The sequence below is a fragment of the Strigops habroptila genome, chromosome 8 (genome assembly GCF_004027225.2).
Source record: "Strigops habroptila isolate Jane chromosome 8, bStrHab1.2.pri, whole genome shotgun sequence".
Classification (NCBI taxonomy): Eukaryota; Metazoa; Chordata; class Aves; order Psittaciformes; family Psittacidae; genus Strigops; species Strigops habroptila.
The window spans coordinates 58,403,440-58,424,347 of record NC_044284.2 but is presented as its reverse complement, the minus strand read 5'-3'; the positions used below and the strand labels follow the sequence as shown (position 1 = coordinate 58,424,347).

The window sequence follows — 20,908 nt, the reverse complement described above, 5'->3', positions numbered from 1 at the left end:
CTCTTGTAATGAACTCTTGTTATCACAAGATAGTAAAAAGACATGTATAATCTTGGCAAATAATATGTTCTTTTTCAAGCCTTTAGCAGAGACAGACTGAGACACAGCTCCTACCCTCTGTCTTGATTTACTCCCACTGCTTAAAATTTCCTAGAACTAGGTTAAACTGTCCCTTTTGCACTGGTACTTCAGGATATGATTCGGTCATCCTTGTTGTGCCCAGCTACTAGGCACAGACTTGGGGGCTGTAAGCACAGACACCTTCAGGTACTGCTCACGTGGGGACAGAACTCCTCATTTCAGGTAATGAAGGCATCATTTTTAAAGAACTCATGTTTAGAGGACACTGATTTGCAGTTGGGCATCTTGGGTTCTTTAGAATCATCACCAAAGGGCAAGAGACTGAGGTGATTATTTGGCTGGATTAGTTATAGTCACCCTTTTCAAGAGCTTCTCTCTGGCTTGCAGAGTGTTTGGAAGGAGGGTTGTTAGTGATTTCATTGTGGTCGCACTGTACCTTTCTGCTCTTCTTTAGATGAATAGCTCTGAAATACTGGACTGGTGTGCAGGTGGCTCAGTAAATTTGTTAAAATGTGTAAAACTTTAGTAGTACTAAGCACTCTGCTTTGGTCTTTTGCCCTGTTTCCCCTCACATGCCAACTGGCACTTTGGATTCAAACGTTCTAGCTTAAAACACAGTATAGTGTGAGGCGTCCCTGCCCGTGGCAGGGGGCTTGGAACTAGGTGATCTTAAGGTGCTTTCCAACCCAAGCCATTCTGTGATTCTCTGATTCTAGATTAGCTTCAGGGTCACTTGGGTCCTTGTGCCCTTACAGCTCAACCCATTTACCCAATGTCTTGAAATTGTCCCAGCTTTTCCCAGTTGCTTATTTTCCCTTCCTTGCACTTGAAGTAATCTCTGTGTGTGTGTGTGTGTGTGGTATTTTATTACTTTTCTACTAATATTCTGTTTCATTCTTTTTCTGGGTACCAGACCAAACACTTTGGCTCCTTGATGCCTGATCAATGGAGTTCCAGAAACAGAAGAGTTACCCTGATGTGCAAGAGATGTGCAAGCCCCAATTTCTTACCTCTGGAATTCGTTATGGCACAGGGGTGTTTTACTTCTTATTAACGCTTTGCCCAAGGGTGATTGCTGGCAGTAGTCTTTTCATTTTTGCCTCCTGCTGCCACTTTGACAATAGGAACGGCAGCAGGAGGCAAAAATGAAAGGACCAGATTGAAAGAAGCACTTTGCCACTGTTGTAATTTTGAAATTGATGGCGTTTTTTAGCCCAAAGTCTCAGGAAAAAAGCTGCTTTCCTCTTTGCTTCCTATTGTTTCTCCAACAGAGAGAGACATTCTCTGATGTTGCAGAGGCAGTGGGAGGCCAAAATGAAAATAATTTCCTTCCTGAAACATTGGATAACAAAATGTGAACAATTTCAGCAGGGAAACAGTGGTTTGTTTTTTTTGTTGACTGCCATGTGGTGAATACTGGTATTTCCATTTGACCGTGGAATATAAATAGCAGCTGCTTTTCTTATTAATGTGATCATAGGATAATCTCTACAAATCTATTTACTGTGCATTTTAAACATTTCTTTTGGGGTTTTTTACCTCTTTCTATGTAAGAGTAGGCTTTTTAAGGTGGGTACATAACTCCCTCCTGAGGCCACATGCTCCCTCTAATGTCATGGCCCTGGCGCGAGCTTTTTTAAGCCAGAAACTTAAGGGTCTGTACATTCCAGAACTGCATTTTTTACTAGTATCATCAGAACAACTAAGAAATCCAAATGTAATTGTCTGTGCCACTAATTCCATAGGAAGAAAGGTGCAGGGTGATTCTGAAGCTGTACTGTCACATTGGTGATGTACTTGCTGTTACAGCACATTGCGTGATGCAGCTTTTCTGGAGTCTTTGCTCAGCAGTATCGAGGGTTAAGTGTTATTGGGGTTAAGTGAAGTGAGAGGTGAGATGGGGTTGAGGTTCAGAGGAGGCCAAGTGGGAGAGCTTTTATGCTTCATTTGAGACCGATGTTCACCTTCTCTACCCCAGAAGGATAAGTCCAATGGTTTAGGTGTGACTTCATTTGCAACAGTGAACCAAACCATTCAAGGAGCAGAAGCACAACCATCAGACTGCAGTTTGTAGATGTTTATAGCCTCTTGTGATCTACTGCACCATTTTGTAACTGTTCTACTGAGTACTGGCATGTGTCTTCAACAAAATCAAGTTCTACATTGACAAAGAGGAGAGAGGTTGCCCTGGCACATGGCAATGATTTCATTCACTGTGGTGTGCAATCCCATTTCTGTGTGTGCTCATAGCACGGATGCAGGAGACCACGGTGTTGGCAGGGAGGGTAAAGTGTAAATCAACGAATGGCTTTGTCCTCCTGTTTTAGCTGTTATGGGCTATTGCTCTTTTCTTTGGGGACTTTAGTGTGTGTAATTAGTTGTCTTGAATGGAAAGAGTTTTTTTCTTCTTGAACATGTGAGAAATTTGGGAATGTTAATCAGCAGACCATAACCTTTTCTTAACTTGTTCTTTTTGTAGTACTGAAGAATTAACATTTCTCTTGGGGCAGCACAAGAATTTGGCATTTGTATGAAGTGAACTGATTCTCCACCCTTTTTCTTTCTTGATACATAACAAAACCTAAACTCTTTGATAGACTCATCAACAGAATTTATTTGTAGGCTTTGAAGTGTAAATGGTGAATTTGTGTGTCTCAACATGACTTTGAGGTGCCACGTGTAAGCGCACGCATGTCTGTGTCCTGGATTAGTTAAAGTCTAATTAAAATTGTTCTTGAAAACTGCATTCTTGAAGCCAGATACAGGTAGACACATAAAAGCAGCTTGATTTTTCTTTTCCTAAGTTCTGAGCAATTTTAGTTCTTGTAGGATTAAAGAGAGGCAGGGGAATTCAGCAACTCTGCAAATCTTGTTGCGTGTTCACATACAAAATAATTATTTAGATGTTTGTCTTTAAATGATCAGTTTTCCTAGCGTTGGCTAATCTTCCAGCTGCTTTATGGTGCTTCTCAGTACTACAATGGAGCTTGGAAGGCAAGGCAATTTTGAGTCACTTTCTTTTTCCCCAGCAAGTTTTGGTTGGGAAATGAGGTAATTTAGCAGCACTATTTGAACTGACCTCTCCTTGCTGCTTTGGAAGCCCTTTATAGAGATGCTTGGCAATGGATGGTGTCTACTGACTAACCTATTAGGACTGTTTTGCTTGGTGGTGTTAGTGCAGGTCTAACAGGTCCATTGGTTTTCAAAGTGCCTGGGCTTTTACCATGCTCCCTCCAAATGCAGTGCACATATTAATAGCAATTAAAGATCACTGTAAAATCAATTACCTCTCCTTAGTTGATTTTTGTCTCAGAAGCAACAGATTTCATACTCACATGTAGGCAAGTGGGTAAGGAATGAACTGTTTGATGACCCTGTTTTCCCAAGGGCTTTATTTACCTGACATTTTGATGTCTGCTTGATTTAAACATATACCCCAGCTTTGAAACACAAGGTGAACGGTTTGTTAAACTATCTTCTGTCTTTTAAAGAGGAGAATCCACAGATACCGGTCCACTCCCTTCACCTCTAGTTGTCCAGAAAACATCATTTTTATTCTTAATCTCTAACAGCGGAAAACGCACACCAGGTTTTCCTTGTTTCACTTTTGGTTGTTCCCTGGGATTCACTGAACAAGGCTGGTACCCCAAAATGAAGTTATATTGTAGTGTCTCATTTCAATTCAAATCAGTGTAGAATTTGGGATTTTAGCCACTTCTGCATCCAGGCTGTAAAAAGGCACCTAACAAAATGGCTTTCAAAGATTTATGAAGACTTGTATGGTACAGAGGCTGAAAGGAAGTTTAATTACATTCAGCTTTTGGTCATTTCTGTGTCTGAGGATGTGCCCATATACTGTCATCTCAAAGACCATCTAAGAAAATAAAATCGACCAGTGAGCCTTCTGGCTAAAACTAAAATGAGTGCATTGTCATCTGCTCATGGAGCGTGTGCTCAATCACTGCCATCTCCTGTGTGCTCCCCTAGACTCTCCATCACTGAGATTTGTCCAAAATTTTAATCAAACATTATTTTATACCGAGGCTTTCTCTGTAAATAATTGATTCCTTCTCTTGACATACTCACACATACTTCTTTGTATTATAAAGAAATAATTTAATCTAGTCCATGCAACTGTTTTGCTTTGGAGACAGTAAAGTGTACATCTTGTTTTGTATTAGCTTGTGTAGAGCACAAAGCGTTAGGATAAAAACTTGGCAACTGCTGTCACCTTGTGAATGACATCTCTGCTCATAAAGCTCCTATCAAAGACAGCAAATAATATGGGGACGTTTTATTTACTTACATAGGAAACTTGGTTCTAAGAGTGGGGATGTGTAGGTGTCTTTGAGTACAGTAATTCACAGGCTAATAATGCCAGAAGCCATAAAATCTCTCAGTTGGAGGTTACTGTGAATAGCAGTGCTGAACAATTGGGAAGTACTGCTGAGATGATAGTCTGAATGATGATTGAGTTTTCCTGGAGAGCCCTTATCTGTGCTTAAAATTGTAGGTAATGTGTTTAAATTTAACCATAATAGAAGTTCATTGAGCCTTCAGAGTGGCTTCTGTGTCCCCTCTTTAAATGGTTTATCATTTTCCTTAGAAATATTCTTGGTCTTTACATTCAAGAAAAATACTTGTGTCGCTGTCAAAAGGAGCATTTTCTGAGCAGAAGGAACAAGAGAACTGAAGGAACAGCGAGAAGGAGGGAGGTTCTCCCTCTAGTTCCTCATGCTAGGAGGCTTGCGTGCTGCCTGACAGCACTCTTGGGCAAGGGCAGCTTATAGGAAGACGTAGGGTTCTTGGCAGGGGGAGGTTTAAAAGGTAGTTTACTGAGGTTTTATGTACTTGTTCTGTGGCAGTATCACTTTGTCAATACATTAGACCCCAACAAGGGTTCATTTGTTGACAGCAAGGCAGCTGGATAAGTTAAAAGCATTCCAAAACATCTTGCAGACTTTTAAAGAGTTTCCCTATAAGTTGGTAAAAGAAGTTTGCATTCCAGTTGTACTCATATATTGCAACCAAGATTTTGTATGGGATCCTATATAGGAAAGAGGAGGTACTTACTCTCTGTAAAATTTTAGCATGCTTTTTAAGGTTGTAATCCACCTCTGTAAACAGATTGCATTTCACTACACCAGTAGGTTTTTCAGTTGCTAGGAAGCAGCCTTTATCAATGAAATAAAGTGTGAAATCCAAAGTACATCTTCATTTAGAAGACGGCAGTGATTGCAAACGTACTCTGGTCACTTGAGGTGAATCATAGATCTTGAAATTAAACCCTTAAGTAACTCTCTTGTTCAAAAAAAGGTTAAAAAAGGCTAATTGCAAGACACTTATATGAGAACTATTGTTAGAAGAAGAGAATACTAGTGATAACACCAGAAGTTAAATTGTGTGCACATACACTGCTAGATACTGCTAGGCCAGGTTGGACGGGCCTTGAGCAACCTGCTCTAGTGGAAGGTCTCCCTGCCTGTGGCAGGGGGGTTGGAACTAGATGATCTTAAGGTCCTTTCCATCCCAAGCCCAAGATCCAACCCTTTTTGTGGTGGATACTTTTGAGCCCTCTCTATTGGACTCGCAGTTCTGTGAAGCCATTGAGAAAAATGTTCCATCGAGGAGAATAAGCTGTTTGAGCTTTTCATGATGCCGTCATGAATTGCTGTTTAGTTGCTGCTGTATGAAAGGTACATATAATTATGTGTGAATATTTTCTCTTTTACACCTGCTTATGCACTTTTTGTTTCGCCCCCTAAGGAAATCTGTAGTTGATTAAAATTACTGTGAATTTTCTTCAGATAATTGATACCAAATGAAGCTGTGCGCCATGTGTGTACGCATATGTGCAAATACATAAAATTATGGATGCATATATATGTGGGCATAGGGGTGGATAAGTGCACAGCTAATGGGAAATATCTTCCACTTAGCAATAAATTTAGTAATCTTCAGTGTGTGCGGCATCTTAGAGGTCATTGTACACTGCAGTGTTTTCTATTTTCCACTGTGTGTGTGCTATAAAAATGCTAATTGTCCCCATGAAGACGTGGGCTGTTTATAAGTGCGTATGTGATTGTTTTTCAGCCCGATGAGATATAAGGAGGTGTTATTTCAGGTTTATAATTTGAATGTGCGATGGATACAACGTTGACAGTTTATTAGTTAGGAAAGGAAAAAAAGCCGGACAGTGGTGTGTCGTTCTTCAGTGAATTGATTGCCTGGAGCATGTTATTGACTTTGGTGGTAATATCGTTATATATTTTACAGTCGTAAAATCAAGAAATTCAGATTATGCCCTGAGGGCCTCCCACATTTAAATAAAGGATATAGCCATTTCCAGGGCTATTGGTTTAGATTAGCTTCTATGAAGAATGCTTAGTGTGTTGTAAGAACATACAGTAAAAGCACTAGTATGCCTATTGCTGTGATGCTTTGATTTGTTTTCTTTTCCTATTTATGAATTACACTCACTTACAGATCCCCTGGGAGAAGGAACAGCATTTGCTCTACATGTTGCCATATTAATACAGTGTTAGTTTGGTGGCCTTTTGGGCTAAGAGCCAAAATCAAGTGTAATCCTTGACTAGTACCAAGAGCGAGGATGAGTCTTCTTGAAACACTCACCAAAATACCCAGTGCCTAGGAGGAAAACCTTGCGTTGAGCTGCAGTCTGCAAAACTAAGAGCATTGTGTTGAGCCAGATAACTTAATGCAAGCACAGTGCTCCCTCTTGATGTCAGAGTCACGGTTGAATGGAAGCTGGGGTGCTGCTGTGATAGTGACACCCTGGGAGCAACTCTCCAGGCAGCTCCAGTGACTCTTGCTGCTGGGTGCTACCTGGGAGCATCCACCTCTGGCACGCAACTGGGGCTGCTCTGGCCTGGATCTTCCACAGTAGCTTATGTTCCTCTTGGACTGTTTACCTGTCACATAGTGGGATTGAATGTACTTGCAGTACTTGGGTTGAGTACTTGGGGATTTGTTTCCAGGTCTCTTTCTAGCTTGCTTGAGGGAATCTTCATTAAATTAAGCTATATTGCCTTAAATAAAAATTATTAACTTGAGTTAAAAACCTTGTTTATTACTTCTACAGTAGCTGTAGTGCAATGGATAACCTTAAGGCTAATCAGGATGATAAGCCTATCTCTCTACTTTAGATGCAAGCACAGAAGCACATTGCATCACCCGGCTCTGGGGATTTATTGTTCTCTTAAAAGACTGTGAAAGTCCAAGTGCAATGTCAGAACTTGGCAGCAAAGGTCATGCTTTCCTACTCATGCAGGAGCAGTGGGTCCAGCTGGAACACATACAGCTTAAAGGTGAACGGTGACATCTATAGAATATACTTACATTTATATTTTAAGGGTCTCTGAGGATTACAAATCTATATGCTGCAAACAAAACATTTGTTTGCCTACATCATCAGCAACACATTTTCTAATTAAAAGTGATCACCTTTGTAAACTGGATTTGTGTGATGTTGTCAGTGGGTTTTTAGCTTTTGCATTTTTTCCTCAGTTTGGGGCAAGAAAATCAAATAGGTTTTTGTTTTGTGGATAATCTTGTTCCATTTTGGATTGTGTTGAGTTTTGAACAAGTGCTTGGGATATTTCTTTGCTTATGAAAGGCAATTTATGAAAGCATTTTAGCAAACCATTGGAAAACACCCATTGAAGTTAAAAAAGGTTTAAACACAAAAAATGAGTTTAGGATCATTTTAGAATGACATAGTGGTGCCGGGCCTCTGAAGAACACTGGGCAGATCCCTATCTGTGCAGGGGATAGTGGACAACTGGGATAGGCATCAGCTGCTCACCCAGCAGTGACTTTGACAACTGTGGTGTTCTCTAGTCAAGACATCCTAAAATGAGATCTCAGGGAAAGTGTTGTGGAAAGAAGTGGTTGCTATTAAACACGTGCTTCTAGTTTTGTTGTAGAGTATGGTCTAGTAATGATTTGAGACCTCAAGCTTCAGTTTTCCATAAAATCTTCTTAGTTGATTTGTGAATGTCCCCCTTCCTACCCTTGAGATGTTATTTGTAGTTTGAGGAAGGCAAGCTGACGGTGAAAGCCCCAAGATGTGGCTTATTCAAATACAACTGAGCTCTGGCAGTAAGTGCAGCCCCACATACAGGATAATCCTTCCCGTAGGCTGGGACTGAGCAAGTGCAGCGGCTGGAGAGCTGAGTCTCCACTGACAAAAGCAGGAGCTGCAAAGAAGATTGTCTCTGCTTATTATATGGAAGGAAAGAGGCCGAACTTTCCTGGGTGGGTTTCTGGCATAGGGACAGCTCTCAGGTTTAGTGTTATCATTCACCCTCCTCTGAAGCTTAAGAATTACAGTCTCATGATTCAGACATCTCTCATTTATGCAGTTTCAAACACAGAAAGAACCTTGTTCAAGAGCTGTCATTAAAAATAAAACTTTTTTGTTTAAATTATGAGATGTTTATGAGAGTCTGGACTTGGAAGTGCCCAGTGTGCAAATGAAGTATCACCCTCCCGTCTCAAGAGTGCTGTAAAATCAACCATACTGATGGTGTTTGTCATATGGTACTTTTCCAAGCAGGTAGAAGGTTTATCAGTGCTGATTACAGCACCAAAATTTGGAAATACAGTATGAGCATAGATCAGGGGGGATCTGGATATATGCTGAGAAATGGTGACTGTTGCAGATGGCTCATTTATAATATAGGGCAGTGTGTGTGTGTGCATCCTCTCTGCTTTTTCGTAGGGCATATGCTGTAGGGTTTTACAGATGAATTTGTAGTCTCCAATAATGTGTAGTTTCCACTGCAGTTTAAAATATCTACATCATTTTCATGTTGATGATTTTTTCCCAGTCATTTATCCCAAAAGCACTTCATCTTTCTTAATCTGGGTCATAATTGACATGGGACTTGTACGTCAGCAAACACAGCCATAAGTTGTGTTTGAATGGGCTATTAATGTCAGGGATTTAGTTACGTGCAGCAAAACAGATCAGAGGTTGGAATAAGTATAAATATTCAAGTAACTGATGAATGCAAGGTCGCTGTCGTGTCTCAGACCCAGGAAACACTCCTGAACACTTACATGCTTATGCTATTAGCTAACAGCTGCCTCTGGCTGTAACAGAGACGTAAGGTTGAAAATTGTTGTCGAGGAAGCTGTTGGAATTGGATTTTATTTACTAAAAATCAACAGGGTATCTTTGCAAGCATAAAAGACATATGGAAAAGTCCACTGTTATTGTTGTACTTTGTTATGTCTCCAGATGTTTTCCCTCCTGCCCCACTCTGGAGGCTGAAAGTGGAAAATGGGTTTTAGTTGATGGTGCCAACATCTGCCTCGGTATTGCCCTGGGAAATGATATTAGCACTACTTCAAGTTTCTGATTTATCATTTGTGTCTCATTAGGTTTTGGGGTTTTTTTAATAAAATAGGATGTAAAAGCATGAAGTTTCAACCCTGTTTAATTCTCTTGTGGGAGCAGGAATGAAAAGAAATCAAGGGAAACGGTGGCCGCTGAACTGTCACAGCAACACTTACCAGTTGCCTTGTTTTTGAGGGGCTATAAATGAAGTATTGAAACATTGCTTTGAGCTGACATTTTTCATTGAAAGAAATAGTATTTGTGTTCTCAAACACACTCAAAGATCCCAATTTGCTTAAAATAGCTCTATTCTTCAGCATACACTTAGTCCATCATCAATTCACAGCATATGCTGTACTCCAGGGGAAGGAGAGCCAAATGAGTATCGTCATTTGGAAGTACTCTTCGTTTGTCATATACGCTTCTAGTTTTTCTCATTATAGTGTTTAAAATTACAGTTCCATAGTTTTGAACCCGGTTTATTCATCCACTTTGTGGGTGTGTAACACTAGCAAAGTTGACCCAAATGTTGACTGCTGAAAAAGGTGCTTTTAATCGAAATGTAAATCAGGATGGCTTTTTCCTCCCAAAACTTCTGTACTTCTGCTTATCAGAACCAGCTGCACAGAAGCAGATTTTATAAATTTTTTCAGAGCTTAAATCTGACCTTTCAAATAGGAATAAACTTTGGAGAAAATTTAATCCAAAATTCTCCAATATAGGTGTCCAAGACTAGATTCTTACCTGTGGTTCATTTATAGCAGACTCTAGCCCGTTGTTTTTACAATAGCTAGAAGGATGGGGCAAAATCTGTGAGTAGAGCTCCTAGGTGGTAATAGTATAAATTTTAGCAACATCCGTCCATTTTTAGGTGAGTTTTCTGGCGTAATGTATTGGGTCTGAGAAACCTCAAATTCTTTAAGATCTCACCTTTTTGCTTGCTTCTTTGTGCCTTGGAAGTTGGTTGTTTGGTTACTTGTTGGCTTGCTATTATTTACAGTTCACTGCTGGTTTTTTGAAGTCCTAGCAAGAAATTCCACAGACAGCTGCAAAATATATCTTTAATCAATTTTAGGAAGACTGATTCCCTAACTAACATATTTCTTCCATCTAAGACACAGTATAAACTATTCTGCAGATACTTGGGGGGGGGGAAATGTCTTCCTGGCAAAAATGTCCTGTTCATGGGTTGCTGTAGTGTCATAATCATGTGGTTCAGGCTAGTCTGAGTGTTGTAATTAATGTACATTGATGTCATGGTTTAACTGCAGCCGTCAACTAAGCACCACACAGCTGTTCGCTCACTCCTCCCCCAGCAGGATGGGGAAAAGAGAACTGGAAGGGTAAAAGTGAGAAAACTCATGTGTTAAGAACAGTTTAATAATGGAAATAAATTAATAATAATAATCCTAGAATCCTAGAATGGTTTGTGTTGGAAAGGACCTTGAAGCTCATCCGGTTCCAACCCTGCCACGGGCAGGGACACCTTCCACTAGAGCAGGTTGCTCCAAACCCTGTCCAGCCTGGTTTTGAACACTGCCAGGGATGGGACAGCCACAGCTTCTCTGGGCAACCTATGCCAGCGCCTCAGCACCCTCACAGGGAAGAATTTCTTCCTTATGTCTGATCTAAATCTCACCTCATTCGGTTCAAAGCCATTCCCCCTTGTCCTGTCCCTACAGACCCTTGTCCAAAGCCCCTCTCCATGTTTCTTGTAGCCCCTTTAGGCACTGGGAGCTGCTCTAAGGTCTCTCCTTAAGGAGCCTTCTCTTTTCCAGGCTGACCTAGCCCAGCTCTCTCAGCCTGGCTCCAGAGCAGAGCTGCTCCAGCCCTCGCAGCATCTCCGTGTCCTCCTCTGGACTCGCTCCAGCAGCTCCACATCCCTCTTGTGTTGTTGCCCCCCAGAGCTGGACACAGGACTGGGGGGGGGGGCTCTCCCCAGCGCAGAGTAGAGGGGGAGCATCCCCTCTCTTGACCTGCTGCGCACGCTCTGGGGATGCAGCTTCTTTTGATTATTATAATAATGCAGCACGCTTCTTATGATTATAATAATAAGAATATAACAATTGTAATTAAAAGGACATTAACAAAAGAAAAAAAAAAGGAGAAAAGTAAAACCCAAGAACAACAAGTGATGCAAACGAAGAACAATTGCTCACCACCAGCCGGTGCCCAGGCAGTCCCCAAGCAATGGCCCCCAGCCAACTTTTCCTGTAGTTTATATGCTGAGCATGCGATCATATGGAATGGAATATCCCTGGGGTCAGTTGGGATCAGCTGTCCCAGTTGTGTCCCCTCCCAACTTCTTGTGTACCCCAAGCCTGCTCACTGGTGGGGAGAATAGCAGAAAAGACCTTGACTGTGTGTAAGCACTGCTCAGCAGTAGCTAAAACATCCCTGTGTTATCAACACCATTACCAGCACAGATCCAAAATACAGCTCTGTACCAGCTACCATGAAGAAAATTAAGTCTAGCCCAGCCAAAACTAGCACAAATGGCCTTATCAGTACTATGCTATCTTACTCCCAGATTGCTTTTATATTAAGAAACATCTTGTGCCTTTTTTTAAGCTTCTCAGGGTGAGGCGAGCCTGTGCGAGCTGACTTTGCTAGTTATGTTGTTCCTGTATATGTCTATAAGCAGAAAGAAGAGAACAAGGAGACAGTATTACTTGTGGGGGGTTAAGAGCAGCAATATTCTATAAGCAAATAATATCATTTGATTTGCCATCATTCGAATGTTAATAGTGTAAATATTGCTGATACTGTTAGGTAAGTTGGTATACACGGAAGTAGCATGTTTCTATTAGTTTTGTCTGCAAAATTAAGAATTCTCAAATGTATTGGGATTAAAACAACCCATCCAGATCAGAAGTTTTCAGATCCATGAGGTCTGATTCAGGCTTATCTCTTCTTTCTGTAAACCTAATTTGTGTGCAAATTTCGTACAGAAGATTTTATATGGCACCAATTCCACTGAGAATTCATTTGAGGTAGTAAGGCCAAGAGCTTGTATCGAACTAATTTTCTTCTAATTTTATTGAAATGTTTGCATGTTAAGGTGTTGAGGTAGGAGCTAAATCTAATTTGCCACTTAATTGTGAGTATTTATTCATTTATTTTCCTCTGCACTCAAGTAAATTTCCTTGTTTCCCTTATGTCTTTTCAGGTCAGGATCGCAGTGAAGCCACTTTAATAAAGAGGTTTAAAGGTGACGGTGTTCGATACAAAGCAAAACTGATTGGGATAGATGAGGTTTCTGCGGCACGAGGAGACAAGTTATGCCAAGACTCCATGATGAAGCTCAAGGTGCAGTGAAACTTTTAATGTTTAATATTGTGGAATTAAAGGGAGCAAGTTTCAGCTTGAACTTTTACTCATTCTCCTTTCATGACACTGTCTCACTCTGGTTAATTATGTATTGACATCAGCCAATTTTACATGAATTCCTGGCTGGTGTTGCTTATCCCAGTTAAATTTTAGTACATTCTCTCTGAGTTCAGTAGTTATTCATGATTGACACCACTGCAATTTGTCCACAAATTATAAACAACACATCTGTAAATTGAATAATTCTATTATGCAAAAGGGGAGGTAAACCACTATGAAGAAAAATGGTATATCAGAACATCTTATATGGCAGTGCTAATTGACTATAGCCCTGCCTTTGACCATTATCTCCTGTCAGGATAGGAAGGAAGGGGTGAGTATGGGGTGTAGGTAGCCAGATATAGAGAGGAACTAGTCTCCTAAATGGGAGGAGAATGTCTTGCATCTGTAATGGCAGGGTTGATAGGTTACAAAATCAGGAGGCAGTGCTCTGAGAGGACAGAGGATTAGAAGGTTAAGGTGAGTCCGCAGAGTTTGGGGGAAGAAATGGAGCAGTGACAAAGGCAGATTTTGAGCAGACTGCAAACTCAGAATGTACACAGTCTGAAAGTACTAGTGGTGTAGGAGGGTGGACTTTCTGGAGCCTGATAGACGTCCTTCTTTGTCTGAGTCTTTTCTTACAACCCTCAAAAAGCCTAACAGTTCCCTATAGGAAGCATCCTTTACCTCATCCTGGGACATCTGGAAAAGCTGGGATCACTGAGGAGGCAGGATAAGTTGTGTTTTCCTTGAGTGCAGTGTTGGTTTCCCATCTGCATTACAAGGTTACAAGCTAGGTCTAGGAATAAAATCCTGGGTGTTTTTCCTTCCAGTCCTTTCCCCAGCCCTCTGCCAAGAGAGCTGATGGATTTTCCATTGCTGATTTTTTCAGGAGGAGAAATCACTAAATGATATCTTTTACACTCCCAACCAGCAGGGTTCCAGTCCCAAGGAACTGGGAGGAATAAATTATTCATGAAGAAACAGCAAAGGGTGACATACATCTTACGGTTCAACAATCTAAAAGCAAGATCTGGTAGATAATTTACAAATCAGTTACAAACATTTATGGCAAGCAGAAGCTAATCTACTCTAAAAGGTGCACTGTTGGTATGTCACATCTGCCACAATATTCCTATCTGTTTTAATTGTATCCTGGCTATTTCTCATCATTTCGTAGCTCCTAGAAGCAATTTGGGAGAGTTGTCACTGTTCTGCTGCACAAGCCTTTTTGTCTCTCTCCTCCATGGATTACCATTTCCACATCTCCCAGCTGCCTGATACCTGTCTGCACAGTGGCAAGGTTGATCTAAACAGTACTGGGAGATGACTACAACTGTTAAGGGAAGGGGGCATTAGGAATTCATGTTTGTGTATAAGGCAGCATAGCATGAAGTTATGGACTCTAGAAACGTAGCAGTTTAAGCCAGCCATAAAGTTTTGGGGTGACTTTTGATAAATGACTGATTTTTTTCTCTTTTATTTTCGTGGCTGTGTAATGTCTGTAAACGCAACATAAAAAACATGTTGAAATTGCAGAGTACCAGATAAAGGCTAAATATCTTCATTTATTTACTAGTGCAATTTATTACATTTCATCTTAGGACAGTATTATTGGTCAGGGCAGGCTCCTGAGAAGGTAGAAACAGAAGTTACTATTATGTGGGAGAATAATACATGAGAAGCATATCAGCAGCTTCACTTACAAAGTAATAGCCTGAGATCATGAAAAAACTAACCCTCAATACCAGTTTTTTACAGTAGAGGTGTAGTTTGATTTTGAGAAGAATATTTTTCTTCTATAAAAAGCTCAATTTGCCTACTCAGGTGAATGTGCCCATGAAGTAAGCTGAAGTTGTTGGCATTTTTTTACCTCCACTGCTTGTTGGTTTATTTTCTTTAAAAGAAGGATGAAAACAAAACAGCTTGTAGCTGGGAAAAGCGTACTAGAAATGACCTTCAGCTTCCTTCCATGAAAACAAATTTCATGGAGGATTAGCTAGTGCAGGGGTTGGAAGTGGGAGCACATTTGAAATGCTTCAAGAGATGTGGTACCTTGAAAAAAGGGAGGAAGCCAGAAGTAAGAGGGGCACTGTTCCTGGAAAGCCCTTACAGTTTCCTAGAAAAGTGGTGAATCGTTCACAAGCAAATCCTTGTGCTCTGCTGTGGCATCTGGAAGAGTAATGAAACCAGCCAAACTGTTCTTTGTTTCAATAGGGAATTGTTGCTGCGGCTCGTTCGAAGGGAGAACATAAACAAAAAGTCTTCTTAACAGTCTCCTTTGGGGGAATCAAAATCTTCGATGAGAAGACGGGGGTAAGTAAAATAACCAGGTGATGGAACAACACTGAGTATTTTCAGGGATGTTTCTTTAAAAGCATTTCCTTGCTGGGCAGTAATATCTCACTGGTGTAAGCACACCTGAAGCATCTGAGCAGCTTTATAAAGGGTTATCATATATCACCGTGAGCCGTTAGATAGCTGAGGTGTGAAGTGTAGCATGAGGACATGGTTTATTGTAAAGCCTTGTCCTGGATATTTCTGCAGAACCACTTGAGTACACAGCTGATGCTCCTTAGGTGTATAAACACTCCCAGTTCTGAGCCCAGAAAGTGGCAACAGGGGGTTTGTTTTCCTTCTGCCAGATAAAAAATGGCTTCTTGGAAATACCAGCCTGCTGTTTGTAGAAGACTTCAGAAATGCATGGTATAGATTGGTATGTCTGCCTGCATGGGTTTTCTTATCCAGCCTGGGCCCAACCACACCCATCTTCTGAATGCTGTTTAAGGCTCTGTGGTAATACAGGTCAAGTGAGTTTTGAGAATCTAATGACAAGAGATAGGCTTAAAGGCTAAAATTGCCTTGGACTGGGCTCCTTGTGTCAAGAGAAGTGAGGGCAAGAAGGCAAGTTGGCACAGGCAGCTGCAGACAACTCCAGGAGAGTGAAGCTTGTTTTTCCCATTGGTACCTGAGACAGAGAGGAAAAAGGAAGAGCAATGTGAGCTGTGGGGCTCCTGGGAGCAGCACACACTCTGCTGGGATTGACCTGAACATGTCTCAGGGGAATCATAAGAATTTATTTCAGGTCTGTAATTCCACATGAATGCAGTTGTAGTCAAAATTATGCAATATACTCCTATGAATAGCAATGGCGGTCTCCTGTGAGGTACTTGGTGACCATAAGAAGCAGAGCTTTTGTATTGTCAGTGGTAGAAAAAGCGTATATTGCATGGAATTGGAGGTAAAAGATGCTGGAAAGTTTGAGGTTGTTGTTTGAGGGTGCTGAGCAGCAACTCATCCAGTAGCATCTGGTCGAGGAGGTTGCAGGAGGCATCTATGCCTTATGCAGCTTTTGCCACAGCAATAGCATGTTTGCTTTTTTAAATTGCTCTGAAAGAAGAAAACTAAGCAAAATATTATACTACTTAGATCTAAAGCAACAACACACAAACTGCTTTAATCCTAATTAAGAAGATCTTTACAGCAGTTTAAGCTCTGCCTTGAATTTTAAAAAGCTCTTGATTTAATCTTTTGAAAGAATAACTATTTAAGATGATGTCAGAAATAAGACCCTACTGATGGTAGATGAAATTATCTTTGCCAGTTAATTTATATTATTAGAAAATCAATGTCATTGAGCTCACTGATACATAATACAAGTACTTAGTAATGAAAAGCTCATTTGGAATGTGTTGTGTATAGCATGTGTAAAGTGTTCATATAAAAGCAGTGTTTAAGAGAGCATTGGCTGAGGTTACAGCCTGTGCTCAGAAATGTCAAATTGCACTGAGGCCACAGTTGCTTTCCTAAGACTAAAGCCTTTTCTTGGACAAATAAAAAAGAAGAAAAACTAGTCCTTTTGTGCTTGTCTCTGAATGATACACAAACATTGGATGTCTTTTCATAAAATAAAGAGGGAAAAAGGGATGTGTTTTAGAAACAAAGGTGTCATTTAGCCAAAATGCCTTTCCTGCAGCATCCCGCACGCTCTATCTTCAACTGGTGAGATGGGAACATGAGAATAAGTCTCCTTCATTTCATAACTTCAACACCCTGTACTCTAAATCTGACATGACTGTATCATCCTTATAGTAGCTCTGTCACTCACTCACTGAGGTGTAGATTGAAACCTTTAAATCCACCTTCCAGATGTCTGCCCCTGAGCTGCCAGAGTGATGGACAGGAATATTGAGTTGTCCTTCTTGAAAGGAACTGTGACAGAGGGATATGGGGAACTTTCAACATCAGTTCCTACACATTGTTTTGAAAGCAGGAGAATCGTGCTTTCCATGCCAAGGTCTTGAAGCAGGGTGCATGAATTCTTCTGCCAGTTCTTCACAGCCACCATCCCTTCAGCTTTTTCCCCAGCTTGAGTCTCTCCATGTCCCAGAGTATCACATCCTGGACCTATTCTTCTCATAGTCTCTCATCCAGCCCCTCTCTGCTTTGCCAACCTACAGTTGTCATCTTATTCCCGTTCCCATCTCATTCCCGTTCCTGCTGGTAGTCACATACAGCCTTAACATCTGAAATACATGGTTAACATCAGTAGGTCATGGACAGACTCCAGCAGTGTCTCTGGGCTCCCTGAGCCCACAGGAGCACTACTGAGGCAAGGTGCTTTCCAAAGCACAAGAGACAAATGTTTAGGGGTGATGCACACTGTCTCAGCCATACAGCTTTGTGTCATCCTGCCGTAATGCTAAGAGATGTCAGCTGTTGTAATAGTAAATAATACTGCCTGTGTAGTCTCACGCTGATGTCTGTGTGCTTAAGTAACCCCCAAAGAAAGCTGCAATACTGCTATAACGTGGAGCTTCCTACAAGGCAAAATAAGGATGATGTAATTAGGTGGTGCAGGACACTGATAATCACATCCTTGATTTAGAAGCAACAAGGAAAATCCCACAAGCTGGCAAAAATCCCACAAGCTGGGGTTGTACAATTGCTTAGCCTGGCTTTTTTGATGGGAAGGAAGCAAAAGCACTTGCAAAAAGGTTATGTTTTGCTCACACTAATTTTCTGATATCTGGGTTAAACTTAAGCGTTTATAAAGTCTGAAGGCTGATGTTCACATTCATACAGCAGGGAAAAAAATATGCCCTTATGAGGGAATAGCCTGGATAATCTTGGATTTGCTTTCTCCTCCTTTTACAGCCCTCCTTGCCCCCCACAATGCTTTCTCCCTTAGTTCTGTTGCCATGGTTTTGGAATTCCCAAAAGGATATTTGGGGCCAGAGCAGTAATTTGCTGTTTATTTGGAAAGATTATTTACCTCTCTAGAGTGTCATTTCTTAATTTTTATCACTGGCTATTGCTATCCTGTCTGCCACAATGTCAATCTGATGTGATAGAGAAAAAATAGTGGGGGAAAAAATGTAGGCTTCTGTATGTTTAGTATCTTAGGCCATTGTTGGATTTTAATTTATCACAATAAAAACTCAATTTGTAGCTCAAAACTAGCAAATTTTTTAAAACTGGCAGTGTCATAACTGACTTCATACATATGATTTAGGGGAATTGCTCCGTAATTCGTTGCAGATGAAAGACTGTAGTTGGGTTACTACTGAAAATGATAAGCAAGGTTTTTCCCCTGGTATTTTATAGCTCTCCTTAATATGTTCCAGACCTAATATTCATCAAAAAATATTGATTTTAATAATGCTGTTATTCCAGCCATCAGGAATTCTGCCCTTTGAGTACATTTATCTGTGAAGGAGATTGGGTTGAAGGTGGAATATCATTCTTGGAAGAATTAATCTCACCAAGAAAAACACAAGAAGGGTTCGCTGTGAGTTTGCTCTGTAGATGCAATACCATTTAGTTCATCTATGGCACTGCCATAGAAATAATAACTCCTCTCTTATATTCCATCATTCTATGCCATGGATTCATCTAAATGGGTCCCTTCATGCCACTTTTCAAACACTTGTCAGTGTATTTAGAATGGGATGGAAGGGCCCTACTTAGTAGAATCGACCCTACAAGTTTGTAGGTTGCGTATGTTGTCCTATAGACTCACTCATCTGCTGGACGCAGAGAGAGTTGTTGAGCTGTTGAGACTCCCAAAATTGTATTTAATTTGACTAACAGAATGTTTTCCTATTGTATGTCAAAAACTGTCATTGCACATGGGTTTCAACCCTATTTTTTCCTATAAATGTACCTTTTTTGTGTTCTGTCATATGTTGGCCAGTCGTCTCACTTGCTTTCTCCAGAATGTTTGCCAAATATATGCCTCACCTGAAGGCAATACATATTATTTTTAACTTAAAAAGCCTACCACAATTCTCATTAAACCGAGACTTTTTCTACCTAGTGCCACTTCAGAGATTTCATCGCTGCATATTGTATGAATATATTTTTCCACCATTTATTTTGTCATATTCACCTTGGTTAGATCTCAAGCTGAAATACATTCTTTGTTAGTAGACTTTCATGAGAATTCTTTGATATTTTCAAAAGCATGGTCTGTAGAAGGCAAAAATGGAAATAGTTGCATTATTCTAGTTAATATTCTCCTTTTCAGGGTGGAACTTAGTGGTTAAAAACCCCCATAACTCTGAGTATAGAAGGATATGCACAATTTTTAAAGGACCATCATTGTTCTTAGCTATTTATGAGTATTATTTTGTTAATCACACACATCAGGCTATCTCCCTGCGATAGCTTAGTAATGCTTCATTAGACATGCGTGACTAATATGGTCTCCACAAAGAGGCTGTAATTGTCTCATTGTTTATTTATGTAACAATAAATCTTTGTTTACTGGAAGTTACTTTCTGAAAATGTATTTAAAAGTAACAATCAAATTCTATAAAATACTTGGAAAAACATTTTCTTCTACGTTCATATAATAAGGTAGACTTTTAAACTTGTGTTCTTTCTAATTGCAAAATTCTGTTGACTAATGGAAAACACAGACTATGAAAGAGAAATAAGATGAAAGCAAAAAATTACTATTTGGGTTTAAGTAAAGAATTACTTCTGTTAAAGTAAAATCTTGTATCAGCTCATGGATATGCAAATTGCCAGAATATACTGCAATATATAGCTTTCTATGAGCTATTGTTAGAGATTCATTATTATTAATTATTAATCTATATTCCATGTTTGTCCAAAAAGCATAGCAGAGCTATATCAGTATCTTATTTGTGAGAAATATAGTAAATAGATTGTAACCCAGTTTAGGAAGATAACAGCCCTGTCCCCAATTTTTCCTATTTTGTTCTATAAGTACCCTAAAACTGAGTTTCATTTGCATTGTCTGTTAAATACTTTGGAGGGGTTGGCTAGTTTTTCAGATGTGTTGACCCATACATTTATCAAAATACAGGGCTTGGGCACAGCCTGTGGGATTATAAAATTTCTAGGAATACTGTAAGTGTCTGTTTGGGTTACAGTCTTGCAGAGAAGTGTTGCAGTGTGTTATTCATGTTTTATTAATTTTATCTGTAGCCATTTTCTTCAGGCTGTCAGTATGAAATCCAGGAAGAAAAAACAGACGTATAAATACATACATTTCATGTTGACTGTATATTCTCATTCTTGTTATCTGTCACTTACTCTAACCTTTATTATCTTTGAGGAGGATTATGTGACTTTCATGGAGAACAGTGTTTACCTACTTAAGAAGGTATTACTCAGTGAATAATACCTCCTTGTTCCATGGAAGGGAGACCAGACCTTACCTGTAGTGTTTTGTACAAAAACAGATTAATTTGCCTTTTCATGCTGGCCACAGAACTAGTGGTCGAGCTTCTGCTTTATCTTTTCATGATGTCCAAATAAATAAACCAGGTAGTGGGTAGTTATAATCTTGCTGCCTTCAGATTATTCTCTTGTAGTGAGATAACATTATGGCTCTTACATCGTCCAGCCACTGGTTTAGATGCCTACATCTTGCCCATCTTCCTGACCTTTTAAGCTCTCTTGACCTTATAATGCACAGATTTTTCAAAAGTTGTTGGTAACACTTCTGCAAAGCATTTTCTAGCTTGTTCTGAAGCTATATCAAGTTTGTGCCGATAACCCCTGGATTTGCTGCTCTTCTCCATTTGATGTGAATGATAGTGTTAATTATGCTGATAGATT

At 40.1% G+C, this 20,908-nt stretch overlaps 1 protein-coding gene across 3 annotated transcripts in view; it reads left to right on the top strand.

The window, feature by feature from the left end:
* Positions 1 to 20,908, top strand: part of DAB1 (DAB adaptor protein 1) — a 471,110-nt gene that overhangs the window by 392,870 nt on the left and 57,332 nt on the right. For all 3 annotated transcript variants that reach the window (XM_030494712.1, XM_032920111.1, XM_030494713.1), the window contains 2 exons: positions 12,615 to 12,754; positions 15,032 to 15,130. In XM_030494712.1, the coding sequence (XP_030350572.1) occupies positions 12,615 to 12,754; positions 15,032 to 15,130 (239 nt within the window). The remainder of the gene's footprint in view (positions 1 to 12,614; positions 12,755 to 15,031; positions 15,131 to 20,908) is intronic.